At 41.5% G+C, this 22,289-nt stretch overlaps 4 protein-coding genes across 6 annotated transcripts in view; 3 read left to right on the forward strand and 1 right to left on the reverse strand.

The window, feature by feature from the left end:
- Nucleotides 1-3,936, reverse strand: part of grid2ipb (glutamate receptor, ionotropic, delta 2 (Grid2) interacting protein, b) — a 43,766-nt gene extending 39,830 nt beyond the window's left edge. Inside the window, exons 1-3 of the mRNA XM_084741474.1 lie at nucleotides 3,297-3,936; nucleotides 2,239-2,492; nucleotides 1,071-1,400 (exon numbers count right to left, since the gene is read on the reverse strand). Of these exons, the coding sequence (XP_084597600.1) occupies nucleotides 1,071-1,400; nucleotides 2,239-2,492; nucleotides 3,297-3,381 (669 nt within the window). The 5' untranslated portion in view covers nucleotides 3,382-3,936. The remainder of the gene's footprint in view (nucleotides 1-1,070; nucleotides 1,401-2,238; nucleotides 2,493-3,296) is intronic.
- A 3,627-nt stretch (nucleotides 3,937-7,563) lies between these two features.
- Nucleotides 7,564-11,170, forward strand: zdhhc4 (zDHHC palmitoyltransferase 4). Of its 2 annotated transcripts, none has more exons than XM_084740152.1 (7): nucleotides 7,564-7,720; nucleotides 8,009-8,145; nucleotides 8,271-8,344; nucleotides 8,833-9,011; nucleotides 10,181-10,306; nucleotides 10,404-10,648; nucleotides 10,758-11,170. In XM_084740152.1, exons 2-7 carry the CDS (start codon nucleotides 8,023-8,025, stop codon nucleotides 11,055-11,057), a joined length of 1,047 nt encoding a protein of 348 aa, XP_084596278.1. In that variant the 5' UTR covers nucleotides 7,564-7,720; nucleotides 8,009-8,022; the 3' UTR covers nucleotides 11,058-11,170. The 2 variants fall into 2 exon arrangements, with proteins under 2 accessions (XP_084596278.1, XP_084596279.1); XM_084740153.1 differs by having other exon boundaries at nucleotides 7,570-7,727.
- Nucleotides 11,171-11,937: 767 nt separating this feature from the next.
- Nucleotides 11,938-15,103, forward strand: pgp (phosphoglycolate phosphatase). Its single transcript, XM_084740155.1, has 2 exons — nucleotides 11,938-12,871; nucleotides 14,065-15,103. Exons 1-2 carry the CDS (start codon nucleotides 12,277-12,279, stop codon nucleotides 14,388-14,390), a joined length of 921 nt encoding a protein of 306 aa, XP_084596281.1. The 5' UTR covers nucleotides 11,938-12,276; the 3' UTR covers nucleotides 14,391-15,103.
- Nucleotides 15,104-15,537: 434 nt separating this feature from the next.
- On the forward strand, nucleotides 15,538-22,277 carry bricd5 (BRICHOS domain containing 5). Of its 2 annotated transcripts, none has more exons than XM_084740156.1 (6): nucleotides 15,538-15,730; nucleotides 17,150-17,287; nucleotides 17,383-17,532; nucleotides 18,094-18,201; nucleotides 19,969-20,122; nucleotides 21,766-22,277. In XM_084740156.1, the coding sequence occupies exons 1-6, from the start codon at nucleotides 15,677-15,679 to the stop codon at nucleotides 21,858-21,860; spliced, it is 699 nt and encodes a 232-aa protein (XP_084596282.1). In that variant the 5' UTR covers nucleotides 15,538-15,676; the 3' UTR covers nucleotides 21,861-22,277. The 2 variants fall into 2 exon arrangements, with proteins under 2 accessions (XP_084596282.1, XP_084596284.1); XM_084740158.1 differs by having other exon boundaries at nucleotides 19,972-20,122.
- Nucleotides 22,278-22,289: the final 12 nt, after the last annotated feature.

Below are 22,289 nucleotides of genomic sequence, written 5' to 3' on the forward strand. Positions count from 1 at the left end.
CTGACAGCCTGTTCAGAGTGTACAAAGCCTCTCACCCAATGTCAGCTGACATATGATCCAATCCTTCCTCAACCATAAAGGATAAGCGGTTACAGATGAATGGATGGACATAAACGTGTTGGATGTTACAAGATTTAGCAGAGCTACTATGTGTGTATAATGAAACTCGTCCCTGAAAACTGTTTTAACAATAAATATTCCTGACTACATAAGAAATAATTACGCTTCACATTTGTGTGGGTATGGTTTGATCTGACTTGATTAACAGCATATGGCAACATAAGAATGTAACCCCCGAACTCTTAGGGCACCGTCTCACACAGCGAAGTCACAGCCTTAACCAACTGCAGAGACGCAAGTGTGCCATTCACCTGGACAGGTGAAGGTCCCTCCACTGCATTTGAACACACAGGTGACCGTGCCATTGGCAGATTCAAATACAGTTTTCCTAAATTCTGATTGGTACACAGGATTTACCTTTTTCTAACTCTAAGTCACGTTCACTGCAAACCAACAAAGACGAGCACAGAAGTAGTGGGTACTACTACTGTGCTGTGATTGGTGAGTACTCCTTATTGATGCTAGGTACGAGCACAAGTCCCACCCAACTGTGCTGTGAGTGTAGCAGTTGGGAGAAGATTAAAAAGGAGCCAGAGGTGTATGAACAGTGAAAACACAGGACTTTCACCAAGGAGATGGGGTCTGTGAAGCTAAATGTCACTGCTGACTTTTTTTTAGATTCAGTTTTTAAAATGATTTTCAGTTTTCTGTTGCAGTCTGGTCAGGTTTAGGCGCCAAAACCACTTGGTTGGGTTTAGGAAAAAATCAAAATTGGGTTGAAATAGACCCTATCAAAATGTTATAAGTTTTTTCTGGTTGACTGCAGAGGCAACAAGTACCAGTCAATCACAGCACAGTAGAGTGTGACTAGGCAGAGTTTCCTTGTGTTTTGCCACAGCAGATCATCTGTTCACTGGCAGCCTGTGCCTTGTCCAACCTGACATGGATTCGCATATCTGATTTGGCACAGGCTCACCTGGACTCAGCTGTGACTGTGCATCTAAACGTACCTTCCTGTTGAACTCCAGAGCTTTATGTTTACGGTCCAGTCTTGCCACTTCTCCTCCCATCTGGCTGTCCTCTATGCTGATGCTGTGTTTCTGTCTAGGGCCGAGGCACAGCACCCCCAGACGGAGAGTCCTCCCCTGGGAGGCCTTGATCAGTGCTGCAGCTGTCTCATGCTGCCTGACGGGGATGCCGTTGACTTCCATGACGTAATCCCCTGCCCTCAGACCTGCACGGCCGGCTGGAGAGCAAGGCGAGCAGTCCTCCACCAGCAGGGGGCAGTCTCCCACGATGGTGAACCCAAAACGACCATCAGGGCCTGGGATGATGTCCATCTGTAAGGAAGGAAAAAATAAATATGAATTTAATTACATTTTTTTGTTTGTTTTGTAGCTATTACAGCGTGATCAAGACATTATTTAACCAAAACACAGGAGACTAAAAAAATACAGCTTTACAAAAGTAAAGTCAAGTTCATTAGCCCAATCAATTTTTGAGACCTGTCAAAAGCATATTTAAGACATTCTAAGGGTTGACATCCAGATTATTGGATTTTAGATCCTGCAGACACCCTCTAATGATTATTTTGATTATCAGTTAAGCTGACAATTAATTGATATGAGATAATTCAGATATTATCTTCAAATGTCAGAAAAACTGGCAAAAACTACATTAATCAAATCAATCCAATCAGACAAAATATTTAAGACATTTTAAGGCTTAAATTCATATTACTAGATTTTAGACTTTTAAGACTTCGCCAACACCCTGTTCAAAGGACCAGCGTGTAGATTTAGTGGCTTTTAGCAGCGAGGTTGTAGATCAACTGAATACTGCTTGCCTCAACCTCCCTTTCCAAGCACATGGGAGAAACTACAGTGGCTGCAAAAATTGAAAGGCCCTCTCTAGAGCCAGTGTTTGGTTTGTCCACTCTGAGCTACTGGAGAAACATGGCGGCACAACATGGCAGACTCCATGGAAGAGGACCCATGCCCTCTGTAGATATAAAGAGCTTATTCTATGGTAATGAAAGCACAACAATTCTTAATTTTTGGTGAATATACACTAATGCAAACATTGTGAATATTATAGTCCCTGTAAATCTTACACACTGGACCTTTAACCCACATATGCATTACTACTCTTACTACTGTTATTCGAAAGCTGTGTGACCTGCTGTATACGGGAAACCACTCCGATACTGGGCGGGATATTCTTCTGTGTCTGAGCGATGGCGATGACAGCTTGGGGACCCAGCGTCGAGACATTGTGGCCCTCGATCTCCAGGACCTGGTCGCCAGCCTGAAGCCCCGCCAGGTGGGCGCTGCTGCCCTCCTCCACGGACAGGATGTAGCTGGGTCCATTCCCACCCAGCTGGAAGCCGAACTCCTCAGGCCAGCCCTGATTGGATGACGGCATGCTGAGTACTGAGAAAGGATGTGAGATTTAATCAAAGTGTTTTACAGAGTGGACTGCACTTTGGAGCTTCACTGCAGATGAAAATGTGTGAGGCTATGAGACAGCATGCTAAAAATATTAGACACACTTACCCACTGTGGCCAACACATTTAAGTCTATGGACATTGTAAAAACACCTTTGGATCAAATAATCCTTTTCATGCTTTCAAATAAGCTCCAACTCTAGGCACCCGTGTTCTGTCTCTCCTCCCTCGTGCTATCTTCCGTGTCTCAAGTTGTACTATCGAGTGCGGCTCTGTAACCCTCTACCCTGAACCATGACACACTCAGTGGTCCCTGACCTGGTTCACAAACTCCACAGCAGCCAATCAAATTTAGGCATCGCAGAGATGGTGACCTTAATTAGTTCGAGAGACAAAGTTCCTCCAGCTCTTTTTTTTTTTTTTCACTCAGTGCACATGCAACTTAGTCTGTCCTGTTGAATGGTAATTATGGAACAGAGTATCAGAGCACACCACTGACTGCATGGATCATTTCTAAGCAGGTAAGAGAAACAAAATGAGGTAAACTGGCAAATATAGAGGCACTGAAGGGCAAAACTGGACTGAAATATTAAAAAGAGATTAATGTATCCATGTGACAGTTTTCAAAAATACCTCTAATATGACAAATACAGACAAATTGACATGTTGGCTCTTGCTAAACATAATCAACTATAAAGCCTCTAGCTCAGCTGGAAGCTAATGATGTGCTCCACAGCATCCCATGGCACAGCAGGATTCACACAGTGGACGAAGCCGTAAAAGACTTACAGAAATCTTTAGATGGATACCGAGAGCCCCGTTTGCTCTGCCGAAAAGAGTATCGGCCTTTTTTGGTTTGCAAAAACTTCTTCATCTTGAGTGTCAAATAGCAGGTGGCCTGCTAGCAGCCTGATATCCAATCTGTCTTCTCAAATATAATGTTTTTTTTTAGAAAAAAAAAAAAAAAAAAAAAAAACCTCCCCCCTGATCAACCCAAAGTCAAACAGAAAGGGTGACAAAACATTGCCACATTCTTCCACCCTGAAGCCACAGCCGTGTCCTCATGAGCAAAGGGTGAGTGTGCATGAGAAGCGAGTGCAGTCTCCCTGTGAGTGTGTCAAGGAGTTAGTCCTGCGTCTCATCCCTGATTCATCCTAGGGCCAGCCTGCTTGCACAGTGTTAATCAGAAAACTGGGACGCGTGCACCCGCGCACCTCGGTTCCTTAATAATTCTCTCTCCAAAAAGGGTATTGTGAGGCCTCATTTTTCTATAAATACACCGATGTGTCTTTTTCCTCCTCCTCCTCTCTCGGCTAGGTGGCTCTCCGAGGGACCGCTCCTGGCCCAGAATCACTCTGCGTCGATGCAAGGAAGCCTGATGAGGACTAATTGGAGCGTCTGCTTGCCTGGAATTCTGTGTGTTTCCATATGTGTGTGTCCGTGTGTGAGTCACACTCAAATGTTCAGTCCATTGAGAAGGAGCAGGGGCAATTTAAGACTTTAGCCTGTAGGATTAGTAGGATTATGAGCTGAATCTTCTCCTCCACCCCCCCTGCCATTAATACAGAAGGAACACATGCTCCCCCTCCTTTAATGAATATATACATCGACTATAGTGGAACAATCCGTGAATGTGCACAGCACAGGACATGTGTTATCTAGTGCTAAGTCATAATGTGTGACAAAACACTACAGTCTGTATTAGAGGGTGAGTTTAGGTCACACCTGGAGTGAAAACATTTACATTTTAGGCTTAAGAATGACAGCATAAGACAGGTGAAACAGTACAATAGGCTTAAAACCACTGTGTATTTACGTTTTTATGTGTCAACGGAAACTTTGAAATTGTTCTGATGAAATATTTGTGTAGAAAAATCTACAGAATGTCTTTTTTTCCCACAAATATTCAAATCCTTGTGGTTTGAATATTGTAAATGATGAAAACTATGTGCAACCAATAACAAGGATTCAACGGGTCAAAGCTTTAGAGCCCAGACAAAAGTGAAATCATCATGTAATAGAAAAAAAGATGAGTTAAAATGAGATGCAGATTTTTTATTCTTTTGGGGGTGTGGTGAAATAATATCTTAGCGTCCTATTGTAGCAGAAATGCTTTAACCTTATCCATAATAGGAATCGATTGAGTGTTGAGTATTTTGAACAGGGTCACTCATAGAAGCTGCTTACACTTAATATTTAGATGTGTCTGATGACCCAATCACAAGTTGACAGTTCTAAAGCTGTGACTGCACCCAAGACGCATTGAAGACGCATTGAGATCCAATCAGCCCCATTCAGAGACAGTCTGGGCCGCGCGTGACCACATTCTTTCAGCAGTGTTTAAGAAATGTGTCCTGGCCACCCTGAGGGATTGCAGGATTCCCTAAACCTTGGTATTTCGCCAGAGGGCGATGCCTTATATCACACATCACACAGTGTTGTGCGTTCTTGGTGGCTCACATCGGGTAATCTCATAACTTTCTTGATTAGCTAACAAAACTGTAACCTAAAAAGTTGTTTATTAACCTAATATATGCCTCAATACCAAGATTAAACATACAGAAGATCTTGTTCCTAACTAACTTCAAGCAGAGAAGATCATTCTTTTAATTATTTATTATTTTAACAAAACAAAACACTGATTTATAGTACAGACAAACTACTCTATTACAATAACAGGAGTAAATCTAATTTGTTACTTCCACCCTTGAATATGAGAGATTATGTTTATTATTATATTCTTTATTCAATGTGATTAAGGTGCCTCAGATACACTTATTATACACAACATGCAACACAAACAAACTAATAGATCGAGGCAGCTGTTGACCAGCAACTCCCATTGTATGCAAGGTAAAATAACAGATTTTACTCATGGAGTTTGGTGACGAAAATATTCTAAATATAGCACAAATTTAAATGGATATTGAATGTTTTAGGTGGATCTTTTTTAAGTGGCTAAAATACCTTTTGTTGCTGACCCTGTCCATAGCGGTTCATTGCTTAGCTTTCGTGCTGGTGCCCCTCTCTGCTTCTCTAAGATGAGCACGTGCAAGTGCCTCATACAATCCCACTTCAAATAATCTGAATGAGCCGTTTGAGTCAGTAGCGGGTTCATCAATAACAGCAGTTAACATGTTGCAGGCAGTAAATTTAAATGAGAACTCATTAGATCTGAAGAGAAAGTAGTGCAGTCGCTTGCAGGTTACTGGAGTGTAAACTGTCATTAGTGGCAAAGCACCGAATAAGGAACAGGCAGTCCGGTACCAAATGAATAATTAAACACAAATGGCTGTATCTCCAAACAGACACTGCTCATTTCAATCAAACTCTCCTCTTACACTACTGTCAAACACAGTTACTCTTGTGTGACATGATGATGGACAGAAAACTGCCATTTCACAGGCAATTAAGTGTGATCAAACTGCCTCAGCCTCATCACTCAATTAGCAAAACTGTAATAAATTATTATTCAAAGAAATAATGTAAACATTTGAACACATATGTTGTACTTTACATGTTTTATGTTAAAAAACAAGGGACCTGAAAAAATATATCTTTACAACGAGTAAAACTTGCACTTTATTAGTCATAAATTATGTGAAAAATATTTAGAAACACTTCTCCACCCTAAAATGTAACTACAAATACACTAAATGCATGGTGACCGACCAAATATCTAACATAAAAAAACATCTAAAATGATCAACACACCAGCAGAGCCACAAATCCCTTACCTTTTTAAACAGCATCGATAGACGTGTGTGCAGAGGTCCTGAGTAATGCTCCCCTCTCCAGCACTGTGAGTCGTAATATGAGTGTTGGGCCATGTCAGCAACCAGATCCAACAGGTGTCTTGTGATGCTTCGCTGCATTGTGTGGAGCACTGGACGGCAGTGACAGAGAGAAAACAATACTAAGTGACTGCAAGTAAGTTATTTATGTAGACACTGAAGACAAAATGTGGAAAACAGTCCAGTCTTCTTAGCTGGTCTGATTTTATGTCTGACTTGGAAGAAGTAATACTTTTTTTGCATGTAATAATAAGCTGACCACACCTCCTCTTCACTCAGAAAACAACAGACGGGAAACTTTTGAAGCCTGTGAGGATGACTCTGTGAGGTTTATTCACATATTGGGTAGTGGAGGAAGACTGCACAATTGCTTGTAACATCCCAGACTTACTATTATTTCTAAACTATTTGCAATCAATTTATTCAACTATTTTTATCAATTAGCTGTAGGCTTTAAAAGGGAGGCACAAGGTTATATAAGTGTGCATCTTATTAACATTGTGGATATGTAAAGGTATCAGTATTTGTACATTTATAAAGCTAGCTGGACAGTGGTAGAAAAGTGTATTTACTCAAGTGTTCCTAAGTACACTTAAGAGGTACTTGTACTTGTATTTTCATTTTGTGTAGCATTATAATTGTAGTCAACTACATCTCAGATGCAAATATATATATTTAATCTACTATATTGGTCTGACAGCTTTAGTTACTAGTTACATTTCAGATTACAATTTTTCATAATCGTTCTGTCCAGATAAAACCATGTGTGCCCAAGGTGATGTCCTAAAATGTCTTGTTTTGTCCACGACCCAAAGATATTCAGTTTACTGTCAAAGAAGATTAATGAAACACATAATATTAACATTTGAGATGAACTTAATGGTTGACTAATAGATTAATCGACTAATAATAGCAGTACTAGAAATCAATGCAAACATCCACAGCAGTAAAAACTCCAACATACACATTAATGCAGCACTAATATTAATTCAAAACATAAGTTATAGTGGTAAAACACCAACAGGGATTATATCACTGCACTATGAGCACTTTTCATTAAGTAATTCTTAATAAAGTAATGTTTACATACTTTTACTAAAATTATGTTTTCATTACATGACTTTCATTTGTAGTGGAGTATTTTCACAGTGTTACTGGTGGAGGAAGTATTCATTAAAGTTCAGTAAAAAGACTAACAGACCCTTTCCTCCCACTTCCCTGCAGCAGCCTCAGCCTGTTAGCACAACCCATCAGCTGTTAGCCTGGAAGTTAGCTACATCGATGCTACGGAAGTAGCATTGTTTACAGAGCATGTCCATGGACCAAAAGTGAAGCTGGTGGCCACAGCAGTATTCAAACCAACCATGTTGACGTGAGACAAAACACTGAAAGGCAGCTATGTGTGACCTCGATTAGAGGGTAAGAGGTAAATGAATTAACTGACCTTAGCAAGAAAAGAAAGCGGGAGTAGATACGCGTTTGCTAACGTTAGGTAGCTACTTACGTTGGTTAGCATGCTAATGTAAACTTGTCCATCTGAGTCGTTTAAAAAGCACACCTTGTATCATTTCGTTCAAAAGTCCTCAAAATGTTTGAACAAGATGAACAGAAAACGTAACGGTAACAAATGTATAGCTTGTTGGTGAGTTTGTTACCTGTTCGGTGTGAGTTTGTATCATGAACACCTGTTGTTTTGTGTGTTCGCAGCTGCCAGGTGAGACATGGATTTCCTCACTTTGTTTGCCATCTACGTCGCAGTGGTGCTCACATGTATAATACTAGTCTGTAAATACTCAGGCCAGCAGCAAACCCCCTTTACTGTTCTCGTCAACGCTGTAGGAAAGGTAAGAAGAGAAGCTTGTCAACTGTAATACCCCAAACTGACACCAGTCAGCGCTGTTCGACTAATTTACCACATAAGACAGCGCTTCAAAAATCAAAGCTATTGACAAATTGTTATTATTTGCAGGTAGTTGGTCCACTTACACCAACATGGCTGCAGAAGTTTTCACAGTGGACCTTGCACAGGCTGTTTCATCAAAGGTTAGTAGTTAATCAAGTGTTATCAGAAATAAAGACATTATATTTAGTCTGTATATTGTTTCATATTCTAATTTAGTGTTTTAGTTAAGTGTCAAACAATAGACCCTTGTTCACAGCAGCAGAGTATTAAACAGTTGAATTATGGTGAAATCCAACTGTTCAACTGTTAATACTCTGTGCAACTCTGGAAGACTGGCATTATTACTGCATTTATTTATACTGTGCATTTAAACCAACCTATACTGTTGTTTTTCTGCTGTTTTCATTTTTTCCTTTTTTTTAATATACTTATATATACCTTCTAGTCTTGAATGGGAGCAACTGTAGCACAAACAGTTTCCCCCTGGGAATCAATAAAGTATTTCAGAGTCTGATTCTGGTCTTGGATGAGAGCAACTGTAATGTAACCCAGCGCCTCATGGGAAGCAATAAAGATTCTGGTAATGCTGTACATTTGCCTTTAATCTTTGTCATGCCTCTAATTACAGGAACAACATGTTCATCTATCTGCATGTCCTGCTTGAGGGTGCTGTGTATGCAGAGTTCACCTACGAGGTTTTTGGCTTCTGCAGGGAGATGGACACAACCCTGACCAGCCTGTCTGTGCCTTATGTCCTGCTGGCTATCAAGACCTTCTTCTTCTACCTCTGCATCAGGAAAGATCCAGGTTAGTTCAGCTGAAGTATATTAATACATATTTGTTATTGGCTGCAATGTTAAAACTTATCATGTGAGGCAAGGAGAGGAGGTGAAACCTGGCTTGTTAAGGTGTGATATGTGAGACTTGTACACCTTGATTACATTAACCAGTAGTGTAAAGCCTGCGTTTATCAAATAACACTACCTTTATCTCTTCCCAACATACCAGAGATTTCCCAGTGTGCTCCCAAATTTTGATGTTTTATGAGTAATAGCTAAGGATATTGGTAATTACATATCCCCCATGTCACATCTGTAATTTTATTTTGTCACCTGGAGGATAAAACCATTTTCTGGGGGAGTCTGGTAATCAAGGGACCCTCTACACAGCATCACCCACGGTGCAGTAAAACTGGCAAATATATCCTCATGTGAGTCCATGGCTTGGGAATGCCGGATGCAGCTACCGGTTCAAGATTAGGCACCGGCTCCAAACCAGCCCTGGAACTGCCTTGGTTAAAAAGGGGTATGTTCACACCCCAAGCCTTACCACTCAATTCTGATTTTTTTGTTTGACTGTTCGCACGATTTCTAAAATATGATCAATACCAGTTTCCAGTGTGAACTGGTCACAGTATGAACTGAACAAAAGAAACATTTACAGTAAATATGGGAGCCATTGAAGTCAACATTTCTTTCAAAATTTCAGGATGTCAAGGACTACTTTTAACTTTCTTTTGACCATCTGTCAACACCAATCCACAAGAGTTTTTGCTGCAGGCAAGTAAAGTAGAGCATGAGTTCTGATATATCTGTTCAATCTGAGGTTGCTTTGCAAAAAATCTGAGCTGTATCTGATTTAGGACCACACATGAAAAGTGGCCCAAATCAGAATTGAAAAGATCAGATTCCATGTAACGTGTGTTGTTCACACTCATGAAAAAAACAACAACAAAACATGTTTACTCCTGTTACATTTGCTGCTGAAGCCTAATTTCAGGGATGCACAATAATATCAATCATTGGTGTTGGCTGATAAAGACTTGGAAATGAAATATCGACTGGTGTTTTACATTTAGTTTGTTCTGGAACAGATAACGTTCACGTGGACAAAACAGCAGAGCTCTCCTCATCATATAAAGGTCTGTGTTTAGTTTTTGTATTTTTTTCTTAACCGTCTCCTCTTGACTCTGGCAGGCACAGTGACAAAGAAGAAAGTCGCTGGCCAGATTCACATCTATCCGTATGACAAGAGACTGTTTCACCCGGGAGTCGCTTGTCCAACTTGCCAGCTCGTCAAACCAGCTCGCTCCAAACACTGCAGTGAGTACTTTGGTATAGATACCTGTTGTATCAGCTGTTCTGTTCCCTTGTGGTCTGACAACTAAATGCTCACAGTAAACACGCGTTTGTATTTCAGGGGTCTGCAACAGGTGTGTCCAACGCTTTGACCACCACTGTGTCTGGGTGAACAACTGCATCGGTGCTCAGAACACACGTTACTTCCTGCTTTACCTCTTCAGTGTGTGCGCCATGGCAGGCGACATCGCCCTGCTAACAGGAGACATGCTGCTTCATGCTGTGCTGCGGTCAGGCCTTCTGAGCGCCAGCTATATAGATGAGAATGGCCAGCAGCAGCCAGCAGGGCCTCTGTTTGTTGTACAGGTGAGACTCAGAGCTGCATATTACATCCACATGCTAAAGCCGTATTTATTTCCAGTGTAATATCTTGTGTTGAGCTGAATGATTTCCTTTTTCTCCCCTCTCCTTCCAGCATCTGTTCCTGATCTTTCCTCGAATTGTCTTCATGCTGGGATTTCTGGTCTTCGTCTTCTTCCTCCTGGCGGGTTATGCCTTGTTCCACAGCTACCTGGCTCTTGTCAACCAGACCTCTAATGAGTGGTATAAAAGTCGAGGGTACTACTGTCAGCACTGCCACCCATCTGCAACAGCAGACCATCTCTGCAGCCCAGCATCAGACCACTCTAAAAGATACTACTACAGCAGAGGGCTGCTCCGAAACCTGGGAGAGATTTTCTTTCCTCTACAACCTGTTCAGAAAAAAGACAACTAAAAAAACTACTGCCTTCTTTGTTGTTATGCTGCATTTACTCTACCACCCCATGGGATCTATTGTCTCCAAGATCTATTGGTGACTGAGGAAATAAAGTTTAAATTAGTGATTTCTTTATGGGCTCTGATGTCTGTCTCCCACAAGGTGTTACAAAATGGAAAGCTTTGAGAAGCAAACTCAAAAATAATCCTTGTTGGATCATTTTTTTAATTTAATTAACAGGAATACCTTCAAACTCAAAACACCTTATTCAATCCCCTTTTATCTTTTGCCTGCCGTCAACTACAGTATGAACACTTCTGAAGCTGGACAAAACAACACATATCAATTTTTCACGTATAATTTCTTCACTATATGATGACGGCACGAGGTCCCAGCGTTTGAATATGTTGTAGTTTCTCTTTTTGTTTGTTTTGTACAGTTTTGTTTTTTTAAGATAAATACAGGTTGTTTATGAGGTTTGTTCTTTTTATACATATGTTTTCTTTTTATCTCGTCATTCTATTTAAACCATCAATCAGAGGAAACTGTTAAATTTTCGCCATACGACCTTGTTCCATAATGATGAACAAATCTCGTCCTGTCCCCGCAGGCTGGGGACAGACGCTTGACAAGCAGGATCGTGTCTAGAAGGGAACCCTTCATATGTGAAATTCTGTTCTGTTGTTTATTGGTTTTGCACGGTACACAAAACTAATTGTGTATTATAATTACAATGCTGTGATGAAAATCTGTAGAGATGTGGACCGAAAACTCTTGATTAGGGTTAGGGAAAAATCATGGTTTGGGTTACAGTGCTCGTTCTCGCGAGATCTGCAGCCGGCCTGGGGTTCCCTTCTAGACGTGACCGACTGGCAGAGGGAGTGGACTTCTTCGTGAGTAGTTTCTGTCGCTTTAAGCCGGTACGGAAGTAACCGCAGAATTGATGTAACACTGAGGGGAAGGTCAGGTTTTTCCGGTGTGAAAAATCCGGCGAATTTAAACTCTATTGTCATTTAAATCAAACCTGTTTTCTGAACCCGTATGTGCCACGACGGTAAGGTTCGTTTTTACATACAGTGTTGAAGTGAATTGTATGACACCCTCATTACCGCTCGTCACTTTGCTGGGTAGGGAAAGCAACGTGCACCAGCGGCTGCACGTACCGACCGAACAGTTACGGTTATTTTAAACCTGACAGCGCTAACGACTCGGTTCAGAGTTAGCTAACTCTCCCCTGATGTCTGGGTCAAAATGTGTTCGTCTGAACGGGGCGCTGGTCAAACAAGTGCTGGACTCCGTGGACAGCGTCCTGTTTGACTGCGATGGGGTCATCTGGCGGGGGGACCAGGCCATCCCCGGAGCCCCGCAGGTCATTAACCTGCTCAAGGAAAAGGGCAAGAAGGTCTTCTTCGTCACCAACAACAGCACCAAGTCGAGGAAGATGTACGCAGATAAAATGACCACGCTGGGCTTCAACGTGAAAGAAGAGGAGGTGTTCGGGACCGCGTACTGCACTGCCATGTACCTGAAGACGGTCTGTAAACTGGAGGGGAAGGTGTTCCTGGTGGGGAGCAACGCCATGAAGCAGGAGCTGGAGGCGGTGGGCATCCAGCAGATCGGGGTGGGACCTGACCTCATCTCGGGGAAGCAGGTCGACTGGGCCAACGTGCCTCTGGACCCCGAGGTGAAGGCGGTGGTGGTCGGTTTCGATGAACATTTCAGCTACATGAAGCTGAACAGGGCCTTCCAGTACCTGACCCAGCAGGGCTCCCTGTTTGTGGGCACCAACAGGGACACCAAGCTGCCCCTGGAAGGAGGCAAGGCCGTCCCAGGTACGGATAAACTCTGGATACTCACTCACATGATAGTGATTTACAGCAGATTAACACACTGCAGCACATGCTGACCAGAGTTAGTGGAGGTTCTGCACACTTAACTTTTAAAGGGACAGTTCACCCCAGAATATTACATATCTTTCCTCTGGAATTTGGTGCTCTTTATATATCTTGATTGTTCTGGTGTGAGCTGCTCAGTTTTGGACATACTGGCTGAAATGTTTGCTTTCTCTCAAATACAGTGGATATAGATATGGAAGTAGATTGCAGTTAGCTTGCAGTGCTCAAAACACCCAAAAATATGTTTGAAAAATCTAAATAAATGATTTTTTCAAGAAATCATCACTCAGTAACTCAAGATAATCCACAGACCTTTTGAGAGTAGTTTGATGAGGGATTTCTTATTTCATTTTTTAGAGAATATATAGATTCCACATTAGATATTGCCAAGCTGAATGGCATCTAGTGTTATTATGTTAGAGGGAAGGCCAGTATCTTAAAAACTTGGCAACTTTCAACAAAACAATCTAGATGGATAAATAGCACTAATGAGAATTTCTGATTTTTGTGGTCAATTGTCCCTTAAAGTTTTGACTGAAATATAAGGCATTACTTAGGAATCAATCAGGTCTTAAAATACAAGGAAGCCATTAATTATAAGTATATGCTTTAGCTCAGCTGTGTTGAGGCTAGGAGTGAGGCAGGGCAAGAGGTGAGGCTTATTACTAATATAATAATACATTCTCATAGTCTGAAACCTGCATAGACTCAATAAAATCATACTGAATCATATTTCACATATACCAAACACTTGTCAGATGCGGACAAACCTAGTACATCTACCTTCTGGAAAGCTTTTGTCCAAGAAAGTGGCTTTTTTGTTGTTGTTGTTATCATAGGTATGTAGTATATTTGCAGATACAGGTTTTAGCAACTAACTTACCTGTTAGAAACTACAAGCTCTTCCCATCTGCTTCAGCATCCAACAAATGACAAAAATACTGTAGGGTGTTTCGGGCATATGGGAATTTTGATTTGAGCTTTCATAGTTTCTAACCTTGCAATGCAGACATAGGAAATGTAACTGTCCCCTTGGCACTTTAATTTTTATCTGGCTCTTAAAAAAAAGTAAGTGAATAGGCCCACTGTCATGTAATGAACTAAAAGGTCACCTCATCTCCACCTCTCAGGTACAGGCTCCCTGCTGCAGGCCGTCGAGACCGCGGCCCAGCGCCAGGCCCAGACGGTGGGCAAACCCAGCAACTTCATGTTTGACTGCGTGGCTAACCAGTTTGGTGTGGACCCCGACCGCTGCCTGATGGTGGGCGACCGCCTCGACACGGACATCCTGCTGGGATCCAACTGTGGCCTGAAGACCCTGCTCACGCTCACAGGAGTCAGTACTGTGGCGGACGCTGAGGCCCATCAGAAGAGCAGCTGCACAGAGAGGCAGGGCATGGTGCCAGATTATTACGTGGAGAGCATCGCAGACCTTCTTCCTGCCCTGCAGGGATGAAACTACAGTGTAGCTACGTGATAACCTAGAAGCTTTAAACCTGAGGAACCTGGGAACCCTGCCACATGCTGGGCTCAATGGTCTTCTAAAAGGGAATATTTTTCATTTACAATTATGACTAAAATCATAACTAAGCTGTTATTAAAACTTATTAATTTAACATGATATTAATGTTTTATTATTAATACCATAAGAACAAAGATTTACAGTGTTGCCTCTATTTAAAGTGTTAAAGACACTCAATGAGCAGAGTGTACTATATGTTCCTTTTTGAGGAATGTGAGTGTACTTTAAAAGTCCCCTAATCTGTCTGTGATGCAAGCTCCTCTTAAGCAACTCTAAGTCAAACTCAAGAAGGGAAATGTGCAGCAGAAATTCAGGTTTACAGCTCTGTCACAAAGTCTTTAAACAACAGCCACAGAACGGGTCTAAATGGCACTGATCTGGTCTGACTTGAACTTTCTGTTTTTCATGTCTTCACACGTCAGCAGAAAGCACTAACACTCGCAGTCACGTTCATGGGATGGTGCAATGATATTCTGTCTTCTCATGTCATTAGTGAAAAACTGTGATTAATAGACTGGCATACATGTTTTAAAGCTAATCCAATTTTCCTTTTACCATCTATTTTTTTTTGTGATTTGTCTTTGACTTCCACAATTACTGAAAGCAATGCTTAAGTTCATAATAAACCATGAACTATCTTCACTAAATCACGTCTGCTCTCTGTAAGCGAACACACATAGCAAACTTCCCTCTAAGTCCTGTGCTTAAAGTCACCTTGGGCTGTCAGCGGCTGGATGCCGCAACAGTCAGGACCTCGTATCTCCTCTCACCTGATGAGAGAGGTTTTCCAAGCTGCGCCTGCCTCACCCCTTTGTCCATTGTCTGGGTTGGGGAGGGCGGCCAATTCTCCTCATGCAAGTGTATGTTTGAGTGAGGGGGGGGACAGGGACAGTAGACAGATAAGTAATGTTTGAGAGGTGCATTAAGTCAAATTAGAGCAGGGAAGATATAAAAGAGGATGAAATTGCAGGAAGACGAGTTGGAAATTGAGTTTGGCAAGATGCAGAGTTCTGTGTGAAGTGGGTGACTGTTTTGGGAGGGAAACGGTGAGGGCAAAGGAGGAGAAGGAGGAGGAAGAGGGTGGGGGGGGGGGTCTGCAGGGACAAAGAGAAGCTGGCCAGGTGTACTGAGTCTCAGTCAGCGCTGGTCATGACCACAACTCCATGCCGATAGCCACAAGAAGGGAGCAGACCGAGTGAGGAGCCGTCAAGGGACACAGGATGGTGAGGTGTTGGAAACAGTCAGACAACCGTTTGGAGGAAGCACAGTGCACGGTAAGCAGATTTAACAGAAGGGCGACTTACTGACTGAGGGAAAACATGCCTTATCTGGCAAAGGGGTCATGACAGGACACTTCAGGTTTTTGCTTACATGCACATCCTGACCCCTTTGCCACACTGCAAGCCACCAACAGTGGTATAATAGGACAAGACTTACAGATATTGCTTAAGTACAAATCTCTGCAGCCAGACAAAATAGCAGGAATTTGGCTGGAGGCTTTTGTTTACCTTTACATCCCATATTGAGTAGTGATCGACTGATGGCTGATGCTGATATATACTCTGAGCAAAATTAACACTTATTTTTGCTCCCATTTTTAATGAGTTTAAAGGATCTAAGATTTTTGTTATTTCTCCCAGTTTTTGTTAACAAACTTGTTAGAATCCCTGTTAGTGGGCACTTCTTTGCCAAGATTATCCCTCCACCTGCTGCTGATTAAACAGCCAGAACCTTGGACTGATCTCAAGGAATGGTGGAAATTATTGATTCTTGGATGCATTGTAATAATTTCTTGAAAGATTATATATCGATTCAGAAAAGTCAATCAGAAATTTAAAACTCAATTCTCGACATTATGATCACCTGGTACAAATTTGTAAGATCTTCTGACAGAACCAGTTGGATGGTGGAATGTAACAGATGTAAACTTGTGATGGTGAGGATGGCTGAGCATGAGCAACTGCAGATGGACACAATCTGACCAGCACTCATTGCCTAAAAATTTAAACATTTTGATGCATCACGCTGCATGGACAATCACTTTATAATTGCATCATAGCCCTCTGAATTGGAATCAGTCGGAATCAAGAGATTCCCATGCCTACTGGTCAAAATAAAAGGCCAATCCAAATTTGCAGTTTTAGCTTGGAAAAAGAGATTTATTGGATTACCAATTTTTTTCCCAGGAGGGCAAAGTCATGACCTGCCATACTCTGCCTCTGATTGGTTAGGATTTGTTTGCTTTTGTTGTTTGGCTTGGTTAAGTCAACCAGGAGGGCAAAGTATTGGCCTCATGAGCACATGACGAGCACAATTAATCAGTCTATCACTAATACTGAGACGTCAAGAAAATAGCAGGGTTCAACATTGTTTTTTCACTTGTCTGGTTGGGCTAGTGGGTCAGAAATCTCCTTGCCCTAAGTCAATTTTTAGTGGTCCCTTTAAAATAATTATCATGTTTAATCTTTATTTAGGTAAATAAATCAGAACAGGTTCACAGTGTGTCATATATGTGAAGCAATAAACATTCTAACATAAGGAAAACGTCATGACAATCCCACCCCCTCCCAGATGGACTGAAACGATGTGTTCAGTTCTTCTAGCATCCTGGCATTTTACTTACTTACTTTACAACGATTATTGAACCCTGAATAGCTTGTCTCTGGTTCTTGTCTGTGGAAACATCACTTCAGGATGGGGGCTCTGCTGCGTCCTCCCAGTCCCGCTTCCCACACAAGGCATTCTGGGTCACCCTCTCGGCCTCTCTGCTCCTGGTCATCGTTGCCCTCGGCTTGACAGGACGCCTGTGGCAGTCGCAGCCTCACTCTCAGGTATGTATGACTGTCCCGCATGCACCAGAACCCCCATATTGTTCCAGAGGGTATTCCTGACCTTGCTTACATTAACCAGAGTGTGCATTTATTAGTCCTCGCAGATCGTCCGAATCACAGCTCTGGATCAGACTGGAGTTCTGATCAACCAGTCAGCCGTTGTGGACCAGCAGAATGACCTGGTGACCTTTTCTGTGACTTCATTGGTGAATCAGACGTCCACTGTGCTCTTTGATATCAAACATGTACGTCTAGGGGATATGCATGAGATTTTATATGTTACATTGTTTGCTAGATGGCTAAAAAAAGTTAACGAAATGTTAAATTGTTTGCAAGCTCGCTAAAAACTTAGTTAGCCTACTGACCTGTCAGAGAAGCTCTAATCTCTCCTTTGAGAAAAACGTCTTGCCGAATTGTCAACTGGAGTAAAAGAAAGAAGCAAGACATCCTAAAACTTAATTGGATGAAGTCTGTCCCTTAACTTTCTTCTCGGAACTTTGTTATTTTTCTCAATCCATCTAAAAAAGGCATTTCAGAGTTAAACCTCCACAACTATAAGTTAATACTGAATCACGGTTTGAATTGGAATTCAAAGATTTGGTGCAACGGAATTTAATTTAATTTAGATTTAGAGTAAAAAAATCAGCTGAGGTTAAAAGAGAAGTTTAAATTTAAATTAGAAGTTTGGTGCAACATGATTTAATTGGGTTTAAAAGTTAATCCATTTTGGCCCAACCCAGCCACAGTGTGCCTGACTCTGCAGATCATGATGGATACATGTCTGATTGTGTGCTCTTGTGTTGTAGGGTTTGATATGTTACAAACCCGTGGAGCAGGAGAGCTGCTTCCTGCGAAAGATGGAGAAGTCTGATTACAACAACGTGCACTCCCTCCTCCATGACTCGACACACAAGGTAACAGCAGGCAGCGACATTTCCACACATGAGAACTGAACCGTCATGTTATATAATAGGGTTTCCCTCGTTGCGTCCGGGATACGTGAGACTACAAAGCTTGACATGACAAACTAAATGAAAGAAAAAGAAAGTTGTGGTTGGCCTTTAAGCTCTGCCAGGTGTTTCTAAAGTCACCTACACTAATGTGTGAACTGGCATTTCTGACCATGACTCAAAGAAGTGAATGCACCGCTGAGCCAGGGCCTGGTGGGTTTCATAGGTTTTGCACGGCTTCCTCGTTGCTCCGTACAAAGGGAGGGGTGAAGCGCACAGAGCCTTGAAGAGCAAGTGCAGTCTCCCTCTCTCGCCTCCACGGCTGAATTCCTCAGCACATCTGATCCTTCCAAACCCCCTCGGCGTGTCCAGGATCTTCTTACAGGACGCTACGGCAGCGAGCCCGAGTCCTGGAGTGGGCACAATGGCCACTCTGTGCGAGGCCTCTTTAGCCTTTAAGACTCCTCTGTTGGATTAAAATACAGCACGGCGCATTGGTTTGTCAGGGAGGGGCCTGTGTGCAGGGTGGGAAATTAACTTCATAAAATGCCAACATCTACCAGCCACTGACAGATAGATGTTAAAATTCACAAGTAACCCAACAGTTAATTATTATTTGGTGTCTGAAAACTACCAGCCACTTAAAACATGAAAGAAGAAAATGGCAGCTTTTTCAAAAGTTAAACCTCCTCAAGTTAAAGTTTAATAATGCTGGATCAAAACTCAATGTCCAGGCTGCCTTCAAATTTTATGTTGACTGAATTTGAAAAGACAACTTGAAGTAATTTTGGAATGATTCAAAACAAATACAGACTTTTTTTTGTCAATCAAACTTGATATTAATTGAGTTTTAGTTGTTAAATAAACTCAAGTTAAACCAGCAACTCTTCAGTTACAACATTTCAAATAAAGCAAAACATTTTTTTCACATTTTCTCAGTTTGAAAAGTGAGTTGAACTCTTGGCTGCAACAAAAACAAAATATGTGAAACTGATCCCTGTAAATTTATTGTAAGGGTTAGTGATTCATTTCAATACTAATCATCATGATTAGGATTAGGGTTAATATTTTCATCATTGTGAAATCAACTCTGACGGCTCTTGAAGTGAGACACAGTTGTGGAGAGACCAGAGATGTGATGTGGAACCTTGCAGGTAAACTGAGCTGGAGTTCTGTTTCTCCACCTTATCATCTTTTAACGCACAATGGCCCATTTCCACGCATCAAGAGCTGACTATGAGTGTTTTTGTGTTCCTGTCCGGCGGTGTCACATATCTCATGCAGCGCCTCAGTATTCAAACCTGGCTGTTGATTGGAGGAGGAGGGATAGGCCCTGTATGGATGGAGAGTAGCTGTGATCTGTACCTGAATTCTGCAGCACAATGGTTCTCTTGGTTGGAAAACTACTTGTTACGTGACCCACTCGAGCATAACAGCACTTTAAGTGGTTCACTATCAGAGCCAATCAGAAGTGTAAGTGGGGCAATTACACACAGCCTTTGTGATGAGGAGGAGCGCAAATGTGCAGCCATGTTGACCTCATCAGTGAAGATATCAGACTAATAGCAGCTTGAGTTTCAGTCTTCTTCACATCTCCCTTTGCTCGACTCCAAGTTATTCATTTTACTTTGTCACCGTTGAGCTGAATATGATTTCTCACACTTATTAAATGACACCGCTGCCTCGGAGTCTCTATTCAAGACTCTTCTTCTGTTGTAATGCTGTCCTCAGCAGAGCCAGTTCTACCTGTCTGGGAACGAGACCCAGAGGCAGACGGAGTTCCTGGGAGTGCTGGGGGCCAGTCAGGTGGACGTGTCCACGCTGGAGGAGCCTCTCCGGGCTCTGTGTCAGGACAGGTCCGTCCACTGGACCAGGAGGGCCGAGGGTGAGAACAGCCAGACTGAACAGACATTCACATCAAAATGTCACGTAACAAAAGTTGTTGTGTTTGGGAGAAAAATCTAACTTTGATCACCAAGCTGACTACAATATCTCTAACACACCAGTGAACATGAATATGAACATACTGTAAACAGTCCCCAACAAATACACTATATACTGCTATTTATGTATATATTAAAGCAGCAATGATTAATCAGTTGTGAATCAATTTATTAAAACATTTCCAACTATTCTGATAATTATTAATCTGAGTAATTTTATAACAGCAAACTGAATATATTTGGGTTGCAGGCAAAATAAGACATTTGAGGATGTCATCTTGGACTTTGAGAAACAGTGATCAACATTTTTCACAACTTTCAGACATTTCTTAGAGAGGTTTCAGGCTGACTAGTTGTAAAAAAAAAAAAAAAGAAATAGCAAAACATGTGGTTTTAGCTTAACCACCTAATTCATATAATCTTTTACTCAGAGTCAAAACCAGTTACAACGCAGGATTATTTTAATCATCATTTTAATCATCAGTCTGACATTTTGTCTAAAAAATGTCAGAAAATGGTGAAAAATACTCAAGCAAATATATATTTTTTTATCTGATAAACAAAGGCCAAAGATATTCAGCTGTCATTTATGGCAAAGAGAAGCAGCAAATCCTCACATTCGAGAATCTGAAACCAGACAATGTTTAGTGTTAGTGCTTTGGAAAAAAACTGAAATCAGTTATTAAAATAGATAGATGGCATTTAATGTTCTGCTGGTCAACAAATTCATTAAGTGACTCAGAGAGAAAATGATTCGGTGGGACACCCTCATAGTTATTGACTATGGATCAAAAGGATTCGGACAGAATCATTCCTTGTATTGTATTAGAGTAATACAGTAATGTATACAGTAATTTCAAAAGCATCTGAAACAGCTGTTCTGTATTTTGAAACAAACAATAATATTCCATAAATAGCGAAGCTGTATGATTCACAACTGTCAATTAGATGGTAATGTGCAATTAAAAAATCATCATCATCATTATTAGATTATAATAATCATCCATTATTAATATCATTGTTATATTGATCAATTTGACCCAGACAGATGTGATCATCGAAGAGGTTTCCACTGTAGTAAAGATATTATGGTGATCTAATATTTTTATTTGCTGTTTACTGACACCTTGGATAAAAGTGCCAAATGGCGTATTATATTAAATATTAGTACAGTATGCCTGGTAATATTACACAGCAGAAGTGTTCAGGATTCATTTGTCAGCATCCACAGACACTATGAAGATGAAGTTTTAAATTTAGTCAGCTGGCAACCCCATATTGAACCAACACGTCAGGGTGAAACCTGAGATTAATCTATGACGCCCAGTGACCTTTCCACTGATGCAGTAAATGACAGACTGAAAAAAACATTATACTTACTCCACAGCTTGTACATGTACATGTGGCGCTGGTGACACATTTGCCACCCAGGAAGGTAGCATTTATATCATCAGGGTTTCTGCAGGTCTCAACAAGCTAAATTTTCCTGATATAGTGTGATCAATACTAATTTCCCCAAAACATTTAATTTAAAAGAGAGATTTTAAATGAAATAAATGCAGCTTGGTCTCTGTCTTATTTTCAGGCCCGGGCAAACAGAGGCTGGTCTACTTCTGCATCGACATCTGCTTTCCCAGCAACATCTGCGTGTCTGTGTGCTTCTACTACCTACCAGAGTGACTGACTGTCTATTCTCTTCATCTCCTCCCAGCAAAAGATCAGGGAAACAAAGTTGTCTTTTTAGCTCCCTCTACACAAAAAAAAAAAACAAAAAACAACAGAACAAAAACCAGCTTTGACTGTTTCCTCTGTGCCATACAGCTGCCAGTAAACCAGTGAAGCAGCCAAGCCTCCCAGTCCATTTCCATCCTTCCTTCCGAGAGAGAAGAGATGGAGACAGGCTGTCATGGTTATCGCCAAAGCCCCATCGTCACTCTCTTCATGTGTAATACCCTCTCTGGTGAAACACTTCAGAGATTACAGAAGAAAGATCCCCTTTTTTTGTATTCCCTGTAACCCACTGCTGCAGTGTCATTATGTGTAACCGTTCCTGTTGCAATGAGTGTTTTGATCTGTCTAATAAAAGACTATTGTGTATTTTTTGGGTCA

The sequence above is a fragment of the Lutjanus erythropterus genome, chromosome 17, assembly GCF_056507025.1.
Source record: "Lutjanus erythropterus isolate fLutEry1 chromosome 17, fLutEry1.hap2, whole genome shotgun sequence".
NCBI classification, from domain to species: domain Eukaryota; kingdom Metazoa; phylum Chordata; class Actinopteri; order Lutjaniformes; family Lutjanidae; genus Lutjanus; species Lutjanus erythropterus.

Excerpts from the sequence above, each read along its gene's own strand:
- bricd5 (XM_084740156.1), top strand. The coding sequence starts at position 15,677 with ATGGTGAGGTGTTGGAAACAGTCAGACAACCGTTTGGAGGAAGCACAG. Across the intron at positions 15,731-17,149 it reads TGGAGGAAGCACAGTGCACG|GATGGGGGCTCTGCTGCGTC; the intron begins GTAAGCAGATTT and ends ACATCACTTCAG. Across the intron at positions 20,123-21,765 it reads CTGGACCAGGAGGGCCGAGG|GCCCGGGCAAACAGAGGCTG; the intron begins GTGAGAACAGCC and ends TCTTATTTTCAG.
- zdhhc4 (XM_084740152.1), top strand. The coding sequence starts at position 8,023 with ATGGATTTCCTCACTTTGTTTGCCATCTACGTCGCAGTGGTGCTCACA. Across the intron at positions 8,146-8,270 it reads TCGTCAACGCTGTAGGAAAG|GTAGTTGGTCCACTTACACC; the intron begins GTAAGAAGAGAA and ends TATTATTTGCAG. Across the intron at positions 8,345-8,832 it reads CACAGGCTGTTTCATCAAAG|GAACAACATGTTCATCTATC; the intron begins GTTAGTAGTTAA and ends CTCTAATTACAG.
- pgp (XM_084740155.1), top strand. The coding sequence starts at position 12,277 with ATGTCTGGGTCAAAATGTGTTCGTCTGAACGGGGCGCTGGTCAAACAA. Across the intron at positions 12,872-14,064 it reads AGGAGGCAAGGCCGTCCCAG|GTACAGGCTCCCTGCTGCAG; the intron begins GTACGGATAAAC and ends TCCACCTCTCAG.